The following is an 11,274-nucleotide window of genomic DNA, read 5'->3' on the forward strand; positions in this document are numbered from 1 at the left end:
TCTTGGATGAGTCAAAATTATGTTGACGGGAAAAGAAGTCGATTGCTATCCCATTCTTCTTAAACAATTAGGTGTTGATGAAGCACGAAAGCAGTCACGTGCGAGGCACAACTAATTCGTATGCTCCACTAACATTTGACCAGAAAATTTTCGACGAGCACAACCTCGTAGATCGCTTAAGAGATCGGGGTTGACACAGATACACGGGACGAGTACTGAGTGCACTTCTTGAATTACCACTAGGGGAGAGTGCCTAATGAGTCTGGTTCCGGCTCATTTGTCAGAGCTCCCGAAGAAGGGCTTGGCTCACTAGAGGGGGCCAAAGCCTCGGTGGAACTCTCCTGAGTGTCCTGTCGTCCTACTTCGTCTTTAAATACACGAGGAGATTCAAGCGGAAGAACAGAAGGGGCCAAGGGGGAAATCGGCGTACCGGGCACGAGTTGCTCCACTGTAGGTAGATACAGACGTGGCGGCTTTGGCGGCGGAGTGAGAGGAAGGCCCACGGGCGAAAACGGCATTTGGGTCTCGGGGGGCTTTTCCACTCTCCCAATATGCAAACGCGGTGGCTTTGGAGGAGGACTGAGAAGGGTCCGATCAAACTCCGGAGGCGCTGCTCGTCGCGTGTCGAGCCCTCCTTGAGAGGCTTCGGTGAGCGCCGGCCCGCGTCCCGCCGAGGTTGAACTGGGTGTTGCCTTTTTGTCAGCCAAAATCGATTCCGTGCTTGCGGTCCTCCCACGACGCCGTCTTGGCAGAAGATCACGCAAAAAAGGCTTTCTCCATGACCGGGCTCTCAAACGATCCCACGCGGTTCGAGCAGGTTCCACTAATTTTCTTTTCATCCAGCTGCGCAACCTATCCGCCTGGTGACGCAGAAACACATCTGGCCTTCGCCTTGACGACTGTGATTTTTCGGTGCGCAATAAGGGCGTGTCTTCTTCGTCATCTTCGACGAAGGAGACATAGTCTGACTGGCTCGGTTCGCTCGAATGGAAAATGGATTGTCCAAGAGGTTCATGTAACTGAATATGCACATCATTCTCGAAAAGAGGAACGACAGCTCGAAAGGACACCTGATCCCCTCGGAGAAGCTTTCCTGCGTTCTGTGAAACGCCTGTCTGAGCAAACAGCGCAGCAACCGCTGCTGTCAGGACACTCTTCTGTAGGGTTCTCTCCATGGCAACGGGCATGGTGAGCTGGCTCCGCAAAGACAACATAAAAAAAAGGTAGTGCTCTACCGCCTTCGATTGAGTTGCTCGACTCAGCACTAGCGGGGCTAGGTCCCAGCACTGCCCAAGACAGCCACTCTGACTAGCGGCGATTGCGGATGCTCGCGCGTCCCTCCCTTTGATGTTTGCACGGCATGCAGCTGTGTCGGCAGAGCTTTTCTTGTCTTCCGACGCAATCAGACGCCGGAGGCAAACTGCACACTTGACGCCCGGTCGACGGCGTCTCGAAAGCACCCAGTTCTGCCCAGATGAGTTATGCAAGTACGGTCCGTGGTGGGCCTCCGGTCTCTAAACGCCTACAAGCTTGTGCAGTGAACCCGCGCTGCAGCGCAGGTGCCTAGAGTCAGGTCTTCTCCTTTACACTTTCCTCCTTTTGGTTTCTCACTTACTCACCGCCTGGGAATGTCACACACCCGGTGACCGTGCGGCACGTCGGCCTGTGCTCTGTTGCCTCGGCGATAATGGGGGACCCGCGGCAGCGGAACACAGTTTTGGACCACCGAAGAACCAGTGGTTTTAGATGAATCAATAGCTTTTTGACTACAAAACAGTGGCTCTGCATCGAGTACAACAGCGGAGTATGTTAACAACACCTAGTGGTTCGCAAGGCAGGAGCAACAGACGTTTTTCGCTTTGTTCTCAGGAACTACGTGGAAAAAGAAAAATGAGGAGACAAGCGGCGTGCGAGCTAGCTATCCTACAGGAGTGGTGGCCACGAAAAGTCGGACAAGCTGCCAGTATGTTAGCTGGGGATCCTGGCGGACGAGCATTGCATCCGGCTGATGCCCCGCTTTTCAGAAACGCGCTGGAGTGGACCAGCGCTCATGGAACGCCCTCCGTATTGCTGTTCGAGATCGGCTACTGCAGGTAATATGGTGAGACACCAGGAGGACTGACATCGGGACCCTTTCACGTGGTCACCGCAGCCAATCTCGGAAACTCGCTAACTAGTAGCACGGCTGTGTCCGGAGAACCCTGTGGCAATGAATGACCTCAGTGTATTCATGGAGGCGCGACAAACCTCACACGGTTTGGTCGTTTGCCGAGTGCTCGGTCATGCAGTCGGCTCACCCCGCTCACACTGGAGCAGGCGCTGCATGTGACACATGCATGCGCTTCTCTGGTTTCCACCGTTCACGACTCCAGTTATCGACAATTCTTCGCGTTCTGCCTACTTACCTGATCGCAACTAACCTGGCCGCTGTTTTTAGAAGGACAGGCGTTGCTTCCGCAGACAGCTCAGTTCTCCGGTAGTTCCTGAGGGGGGCAGAGGGACGTCGGCCGTCGTGTTTACCGGGTCCGTGGACTGTGAAGCTAAAAAAGAGGAAGGCAGGCGTCTGGCAGCCCATCTCGGCTTCGCGATCCGTGTCCTCCTGCCGGTCCCTGGCTCCCTCTTGTGTGTGGATCAATGCGGAGTGGCCCGAGCGTGCTTGTTCGCAAGTTGTGTCCCGTACGCTTTGCCCCTGCTTTCATTGCATGCACACTTTTTCTGGAGTGTGGCTTCACTGATAGTTTTCCGCTGAGCCATATAGCGCCGACGGAAAGAAACCCAGTGTACAGGGCTAGGCCTGCCAATCACGCTGTTTTTGTGGACGTCCCCCTTCACAATGACGGCATCCTCATCAAGCAGCCCCACTCGGTCCGATTCTCCCGATGTGGAACTACGGAGTGACCATGGCGATGGAAGCTTGTTTTCGCGGGTGGAAGCACACGAAGTCCAAGTCCACCTCTCAACTGATCTCCCCGAAGTCTTCCAGCTGCCCGATCATCCTTTTGTTGTCCCCAGCAATTTCTCGAGGCTTGAGCTGTCCAGGGTAAGACGTCCCGCGCTTCTATCGCCGCTTACGGTCCATGGGAGGAGCCCACTGGTACTGATCATGAGCGGTAGGATTCGAAAGATGGACATGGCCACACCTCTGTTGGCCTGTCTGTGTAATCACCATGAACATTGTCATAGTTTTATGAGTCTTCATCAGTACGTAGAACACGCCGATCTGGTCCTTCGTTACGCAAGGTCGATGAATGACCTTCTGCTTGTCGTTCATGACAAACTACGACCAGTCTGAGCTGCAGAGACGATGAGGCACATGGCGAATGCGTGAGAGAGGCTTCACAAGCAAGACACAACTCCGGCTCGTTAACATCCATGGGCTTTTGACACCTCGCTTTTCTTATGTCGCATGGTCCGAACGTAGTTACCCATGTTGAAATGGGATGGTGTGTCCTCCGCAGCAGGTTGGAACTCCGGGAGACGGAGGCGGGAGAATGAATGTATGCTGCACTGTGGCCGACCGAACATTCCTGATCCTTTTGCCTACCTTTTCTAGTGCCGGAGAAGGGTTTCAACGCGAAAACTCTGGTGTACAACCACGCGGGGGTTCTCCTTTCTGCTCTGGTGTATGTTTTCCCTTCTCTTGCGTGTGTTATTACAGCTGGTAAACCAACTGCTACAACAACAAAATGAAGAAGAATGGAGCGGCTACCAGCCGTTCGACTTCTTGGTTGACGCTCAATGGTTCCTGCGAACATCGCTCCAGAAGTAGGTGGACAGAGGACCGTGGCTAAAAACGCTGCAGGTGCTTTCGCGTCAGCTGCTAGTGGAGTAACCTTGGTGCCTCTTGCCTCCAGCTGCAAGCGTCCTTTCACCCTAGCACTTCACTCACTCGATTTCCGGTCAATCATGTACTACGTTTTTCTTGAAGCCTTCACAGCTGGATGGTAGTCATGGTTGCCTTTTTTCCTGCAGGTACATGGATGATAGGGGGATGACGGCCGAGGTCCCCTTGAATCTCCACTATCAGCTAGCAGTTCGCCACTTGGACGCGGACACTCTCCCTCCCACTCGCGATTGGATTTCTTCTCTTACTTCGATTCCCTCAGAAGGTGACCTGCACTGGAGAGTCACTGTGAACACATATCTCGAGTTGCGTTTCCATGGTAATGACGTATGCCTCTCTACTTATCAGTTGTCGGCGCTCTTGCAAGGTGACTTCGGTTTCTTCTGGTATGTGATTCTCTCGTAGCTACTTCGTACGGATGTGTAGCACCGTTGCTGTTAGAGCTTTTTCAGATGCATTTGGACTGTGACGCCTCTGTTTGCGGGAGGGTTCGATAGTTAACGACCAGGCATGACTACTTGAGTTTCATACTTAGTTCAGAAGATAGAAGGCGGGCAGCCAATGTCGAGAGAGACTCCGTGTGCACGCATTCTACTCTCGTGTGGTCTTTCGTTCCTGTTTCCAGCTATGCTCATGGAGACTTCCTACGATGGCCGATGTCGCCTGTATCGTGTTTCCCGTTCCTCGTCCTCTTCCCCGTCCTCGTCTCACGCGCGGCCAATGCTTGAAGTGGCCATGCACCAGGGGCCGCTGACGGCTGGAGCTGCGTTTGCCGCGGGGGCTTTCCTGCCCCCTCATTGCATGCAGTTGATAGTCGGAAGTAAAGGCGGGGCCCTGAGCGTTTTGAACACTTGGAGTGAGTCTGCCCCGTGTTCACGAAAAGAGGAAGAGTCCAAATGTAGTGGAGGACCGGAAGTGAGTTCTATCGGTTCTTGGCATGCGGAGTTGCAGTGCGTCGGTTGTCAAGATAGCAGCGTTCTCTGTGTGGGCCTCAGCACCGATGGCGTTACCATCGCGTCGGGAGGAGCGGATGGGACTGTTTTGTTATGGGAGAACTTCGAGACACTAACAGAAGCTGCGAACAGGGCCGAAGAAAGAGCTAAAGAAGAGGAAGCTGTCGTGGAATTGAATGCTCAAGGAAAGCCAAAGAGAAAGCGGGGTCCGCAGAGGCACGGCGACTCTAATACACAGCAGCTAGATCCAAAGCTGCGGTTGAGCTCCAACCACACAGAGGCAGTGACAGATGTGGCATTCGCGCCTCCTCCCTTTCGCTGCGTTTTATTTTCGGGTTCACTTGATGGTACGATATCTGCGTGGGACACACTTGTCGGAGGAGATCCTCTGAGCACTTGGACGACACCGCGGGCCATTACCTCGTTGACGTGCTCACCAACAAATGGCCGGGTAGTATGCACTGCTCACGAGGACGGCCGAATCCGACTGTGGGATGTCCGATCTGGAGACAGTGAGGTTAGCAGCCTGATCGAGCCGATGAAATCGAGTAGCACGAGCAAGAGCGTCACAACTCCTGATACCAACACGAGGCTTGACTTGAGGTTTGCCTTCGGTTTCCCGCACCGGCGGTTAGCCACTCAAGTCCGATGGAGTCCAAGGGGAGCCAAAGGCGATGCGGTTTCGGAGCACTTGATTTCGTCCGTAGGACAAGATGGAGCTCTGCGGATCTTGGATGTTAGGGCACCCAGCACCCCATTACTGGTCCTTGACATAAGCAATGGAAAAGAAAAGAAGCCTGTGCGATTGCTGACATGTACGTGGTGCGACACGGGCCGCATAGCGGCAGGGGGTTCGGACGGAGTGACAAGAATACATACTATCGGAGCGAGGTGGACGGGTTAGTAATGGCGGGTGTTGCACATCTGTATTCGAATCTCATATCGCTTAGGAAACATTTCTTGCTTGCCTCGCCCATTCAGAGTGGTGTCGCGTCTCCCTCGAGGACGCATGGCAACTTCGTCAAAAATGTGATGCCATGTGAATGTCAAGCGAAGACCAAAGTGCATCTGTTTCAAGCATGATGCTGTAGTCTCTTTTCCGTACCTGACACGCTTTTTCCTGCGTCTTCGAAGAGCCGTCTTCAGCCACGTCCACGCCGCCTCAGCCGCGCATAGTGAGAGATTAGACGTTCATGGGCGTCGCTGCAACCCTTCAGGGGGCACAAATCGATACTTCGGCTGCCTAAGCGCCAACGGTAGCTACCAAGCGTGGCCAGGGAAGGCTTTCCTGTTTCATCTCCGTTGCAGACACGCATACCGTGAGCACTTCCGGCCACACAGTCGTAGTCCTGCAACATAGCAGTCACCCGGATGCCAGCTCTCCACGAACTGGAGTGCTTGGCAATTGGAAGTAGCTTCTCGTCATGTGGCGCCCAGGGCAGAGGAGAGCCAGAAGGCCACCATCCAGACTCAGTCGAACCGGTGAAGTGCACCGCGACAGTGATCCGTTCCTGTCTCAGGATCGTGCAGCACACGGCAGTAATGCGAGCTTTGTCCCTGCTTGGCCGGTGTGCCTGCGAAACTGCGTTACCCTTTCGGGTGCTCTAACTGGAACAAAGCGAATTTTGCAGGCAACGAACCGCCTGGCATTCTGCATTTCCAGGAGTGTACAAGCGGGTGCACTCGCGCAGCGGAGTCCAAGCCCCAGCATGTAGAAAGGCGGCACCACCCCCAGGTGCTGTTATAATTGCTAGAGCAGAAAGTTCAACCGTGCCTTCTTAGAGTCATTGTCGGCAGTGACTACGAGGACGCGTAAGAAGAAAATAGGTGGCCTCTTTTGGAAACTGATCACCCGTGCAGAGTCTGCTGCCGATTCTCAGAGATACTGGGGTGTCTCTGTGAGAGGCCACGGATTTCTCCGGCCTGGCGGGTAGCTTCAAGGTGGTCACGGTGAATTCCGGCGAGCGGAATTCGAATTAACCAGATTTTCATCCGCGCGGAAGGGCACTGCGCATGTCCGGAGTAGGATCCAATGTGCCACGTGTCACCAGGTTACTCCCCGCCACCTGCGTAAGTCTCCGACGTAGTGAAGACGTTTCACGGGCAGTCAGTCTCGCTCCGGTAACTTCCAGGACCCGCTTGGCCCGGTGACAGAAACACTCCCGTGTCCAGTCTGCTGACTCAGCTGGCATGCGGGAAGTGGGCTTTGTTGGCGCAAAACACGGCGCCGTGCCTTTTTCCTCTTTTTTTTATTTTCTTTTGAGAGGAAAAGTGAATGCTGGGTTTTTTGGGACGTATTTGTCCTTGACGCACCGTTCCCGATGGCCCCGCTTCCCTTCACGTGTCGGCAGTCTTCGGCGCGTCGCCCTGGTGGCACCGCCTCGCCCACTGTGCGTTCTTTGGATCTAGTGTCAGAATGTGTTTAGCCGTTTGAGGCATTTCGGTGATCGCGAACGAGCTTCACTGGACAGCGGAAGCCGGAGGGCAAGGAAACCCTCTGCTTCCTCCTGTCTCCTCCAAGAGGTGGATTGTTGTGTTATACTGCGGTTGCTCCTACGAAAGTGGCCTGTAAAGAGTCAGCCTGTTTGTTGCTTGCTTTTATGATTTAGCGTCGCATAGTTTTGCGCTTAGCCGGCACCCGCAGGTGTCTCACGCAGTGGCTGGGTGGTCGCGTACAGCAATGCTTCGTCGTTAGGCACCCCGGCCGTCTAGCAACTTAGCCGTGGAAAAAAAAATAACTGAAGCGGAGAGCAGTGAGCGTCCTGCTTTCCGTACATCCCACTCGTTACGGAGCATGACGGAGAAGGTTGCCGCTTCGGCGGCGTCTCTTCCCGACTCTCCGGCCACAACCGCAGCAGCTTTCTTCGCCCAAGCGCAGGCCCAACCAGGGACCGCCTTTTTTTTCCCTCCTCCTCCCAGCGCAACTGCCTTCTACCCCGGAGGGCCGTCCAGCTTCCTTCATCCTTCGTCACAACCTGCAGCTTCCGCCCCGACTGGTACGAATGTCGCAGTCCCACCCTCGAGTGGAGGGGGTTCTGCAGGTGGCGTGATTTTCTCGAACACGTGTCCGCCATTTGTCGCAGGCGTGTGCCCCCCCCAACTCTTCCCGGGTTCAAGTGGGAACGTCGTGGCTGTCGGCTCGGGCCCAAGTGCCGTACCCAGCGCTTACAGCAGTCGTGATGACGTGCCGTCCCTGTTAGGAGCAGGAGGAATGCACCAGTCGCCTCTTCTTCCTGCTCCTGGAAAGCGGAGTTTTCCTGGGTCGGGCCGTCCCCCAGGTGAGGAGCAACAGCCCCCAGTAGACTTCGGCAGCGGTGCGGACAGCCGGGAGTGGCCCCGGTCGTCTCGCGATGAGAGACGGGACAGCGGCGGTGGTCCAGGAGAGAGAGAGAGAAATCGAGATAAGAGGGACGGGGGCTTCCCAGTGCGCGACCCGCGTCGCGACCACGGTGGGGGATCCCGACGAGGCCGAGCATCAGAGGAAGAAGATGGAGGTTGGGGCTCAGGGCCGGGGAGAAGAAGAGATGAAGGCGGACGCGAAGACGAACGTTGGAGAAGAACAGCGGGGTCTGGAAAAGCATCTGGTCCTTTAGGAGACACCCCTACACACCTGGGGATAGGACCGGACGATAGACATCGGGGAACGAGCCCTCACCGTGGTGAGGACACTTTGCAGAAGAATGGTCCCTCTCTTCATAATACTCATCAGCCTCCTCTCTTGTCTTCTCCGCCCGGGTGGGACACAAACACTCCGTCTCATGACAATAGTCGTCGTCACATGGATTTCCCTGGAGCTAGTTCCGTTGCCCCTGCTCCTCACGCTTGGGCAGATATACCCGCAGACGGACGTGGACACAGCCGGAGAAATGACGTTCCTTTATCGCGTAATAGCAGACCGCTTCCCCGGAGTAGCTCGCTTAACGGCCGAGAAGGCGGTGGTGGCGAGTCTCCGAGTGGAGTGCCGGCATCCAGGGGGCCACACACTGGGCGGCGGCGATCGCCAGGTCGCTTTTCTCCGCGAAGCAGGCGAGGAGACAGCCCCCGGCTTCACGAGGAAAACAGGAGAACTGCTGCTCATAGTAGAGGAGGGCCCGGGCCAGGGAAAGCCCCGGGAGGGAGAAGAGGAGGGCGCGGCGTAAGCTTGCCCCAGAAAAGAAGAAGAGGCCAGAGGCAATCAGATGACTCGCGGGGATCTCCGTCGGTCCCACGTAGGCGTGGGAGCCCATCAATCCAAAGACCGGCGGATAGCGAGCATCCGCCTAGCCGGTCCTCTTCTGTTGCGTCATGGCCTCCTGTGAGAAGTAATTCTTCTGTTTCTATGGATCGAGGTTCCGATGACTCTCTTCCTAGAGGTAGCGGAGACAAACCCGGACATGGAGATACACCCGACTTCCTCAGGGGAGGCGAAGGAGGAGTTTCAAAAGCTCATGATGCGGGGGTAGCCGGAGGCGGCGAAGAAGGGAACAGGGGTTTTCCGCCCGCTCTTGCGGCTGCTGCACGTGTCTTCGGTCGTGACCCGGATGGCAATGGAGCAGCGGACTGGGTGGTGAGGCGACCAAGCAGCGGCCGGGGAGGAGGAGAAAGGGGAAAAGGAGAGGGAGCGGGAGAGAAGAAANNAAGACAGATGACAAGGATGAAAAAAAGAAAGGAGAAGCGTTCGATCTGTGGGTGCCTACCACGTTCCATCCTTCGTTCACACAACGCGTTAGGCTTGTCCTGGGTCCCAAAGGAAGAACTCATAAAGAGATGGAGCAACTCGCAAAGATGCGCGTCCAGATCTATGGGAACGAAATGGTTCGTTGTACAACCAAACACGGCTATGATAGTTTCAGGTATGCCTTGGACTTTTCTGGATGCGCTTCATTTTTCATCTTGTGCATTTCGGTAGATACTTTGTCGGCGCATGGCCGTCACTACTTGTTCACCTGTCACACTGGCGCAGACCGCCCAGGAAGATGGGGGGGGGGGGACAAGGTAGGCGCCTTCGTACCCTCAAGGGTATCTAGTTCGCGCATCTGTTCTTGAAAGAAGTGTCTTCTAGAAGAGAAAGCATGGAGCTGTTTTGTTCGGTAGTTGCTCTATGCATTTGTAGATTTTTCCTGCCATGTAGCGACTGGGTTCACGGTTGGCTTGATGAGGAGCGGTGTACGTCCCCGGGCAAGCCACTGTTGTCTTGGTCTGTTGTGGCCGGATGCCTTTCCCGGGAGGCCGGCGCCTTCCGTATGATGCTACTGAAGCTCGGTGAGTAGGCGATTGTCAAGCGTTTCCTGGGCACATGAGAGTGCGAAGACACATTCTCACTTTCAGGTTTAGCGTTTGTTGTCAGACTATCCGCTTTGTAACTAGTAGTTCTATGACCTTGAATAAGGATCCCACTGATCGAATCATTCTGGACGTGGCACTCGTTTATAGCTGGATGAACGTTTCTTATGCGTGGCATACCCGGATAATACTCGACTCTAAGTTTCACCGAGTAATCGCATGTACCGTATATCCGTTTATATGTCTCTCTCTCTACATTATATATATACATATATATATCATCGGTATACGTGTATGTTCTGTATGTAGATACGTTTCAGTGTGATCGATGTGTATGCGGGCTTCGCAGGGACAATCAGCCCCTGCATTTGCTAGTCAGCTTTGATCGGGCGCGACGTCACGGCGCGACCGCAGATACACCGCGACGCGCTCGGGAAGTGCTTGAATCATTTCTGGAGCAACTTGTAGAGCGCACGTGGCCCCGGGATGAGCAGCGTCCCGTACAGACATTTTACGATAAGCAGGTAGCCATGGGCCCCTCTCATGGGCCCTTGGTGTACGTACATCCCCTCGGACAGTATGATGAGCCCCCCCCGAAAGAGTTGGAGGACTGTCTAGTCTATCGACCAACTGGGATCGTGAGGGGTCCAGGAAGAAAAGCGGGAGACACCTCTCGGAGAGGGGAGTGCCGTGGAGAGGAAGAAGCGGATGAAGATGAAGCAGGTGAGGCGCGACGGTGTCCGTGTATATACCGACGGATCGTAGGGCTGGGGTTCTGGTGCCTGTGAATGTCGCTCGCTGTTTTCGCGTGGTTTCCTTTTGGTGTGCCAGCTTCGAGACGTCACTGCGAATTATGTGTCAGGAGAATCCGTCGGTCCCTTGTGTCTTCATTTCATTCAAAATCATTCTGTTCCTTTGTCGGCTGTGCAGATCAACCGTATGAAGGTGATCCTACAATGCTGCTAAACTGCACGCCACCTTTGTGTTTACTGCTTTTAACTCTTCAATCCCTCCACGCATTACTATGGGAGGATGGGGCCCAGGAGATCAGGCAGTTGCCTGCCAGCTTTGAACAAAAGTGGGATGTCTGTCTACTCCATAGGAGAGAAGATTTCCAGGCTGCATGTGTTGATCCTGAGCGACAGGCAAAGGGATTAGGGCCGGCAACAGACAAGCCAGCGGCAGACGATGGGTATGGAGGATTACTGTCGTTTG

The 11,274-nt window shown here is 54.8% G+C and overlaps 3 protein-coding genes across 3 annotated transcripts in view; 2 read left to right on the forward strand and 1 right to left on the reverse strand.

Moving 5' to 3' along the window:
* Nucleotides 1-4: 4 nt before the first annotated feature.
* On the reverse strand, nt 5-2,143 carry CSUI_005688 (uncharacterized protein). The gene has a single exon (XM_068065858.1). It carries the CDS (start codon nt 1,212-1,214, stop codon nt 240-242), a length of 975 nt encoding a protein of 324 aa, XP_067922174.1. The 5' UTR covers nt 1,215-2,143; the 3' UTR covers nt 5-239.
* Nucleotides 2,144-2,159: 16 nt separating this feature from the next.
* Nucleotides 2,160-5,701, forward strand: CSUI_005689 (nle domain-containing protein; the record flags this gene model as incomplete). The annotated part of the gene is made up of 4 exons (XM_068065859.1): nt 2,160-3,040; nt 3,659-3,765; nt 3,973-4,163; nt 4,470-5,701. The coding sequence occupies exons 1-4, from the start codon at nt 2,834-2,836 to the stop codon at nt 5,699-5,701; spliced, it is 1,737 nt and encodes a 578-aa protein (XP_067922175.1). The 5' UTR covers nt 2,160-2,833.
* Nucleotides 5,702-6,862: 1,161 nt separating this feature from the next.
* CSUI_005690 (uncharacterized protein) overlaps nt 6,863-11,274 on the forward strand; it is a 5,947-nt gene continuing 1,535 nt past the window's right edge. Inside the window, exons 1-3 of the mRNA XM_068065860.1 lie at nt 6,863-9,665; nt 10,409-10,782; nt 10,990-11,274. The exon at nt 10,990-11,274 is cut by the window's right edge and continues 1,535 nt beyond it. Coding sequence (XP_067922176.1) covers nt 7,592-9,665; nt 10,409-10,434 — 2,100 coding nt within the window. The 5' untranslated portion in view covers nt 6,863-7,591 and the 3' untranslated portion in view covers nt 10,435-10,782; nt 10,990-11,274. The remainder of the gene's footprint in view (nt 9,666-10,408; nt 10,783-10,989) is intronic.

This window comes from Cystoisospora suis, assembly GCF_002600585.1.
Source record: "Cystoisospora suis strain Wien I chromosome Unknown contig_2747, whole genome shotgun sequence".
Classification (NCBI taxonomy): Eukaryota; Apicomplexa; class Conoidasida; order Eucoccidiorida; family Sarcocystidae; genus Cystoisospora; species Cystoisospora suis.

Bases quoted from the DNA above. Each gene is read 5' to 3' on its own strand.
- CSUI_005688 (XM_068065858.1), bottom strand. From the start codon at position 1,214: ATGTTGTCTTTGCGGAGCCAGCTCACCATGCCCGTTGCCATGGAGAGA.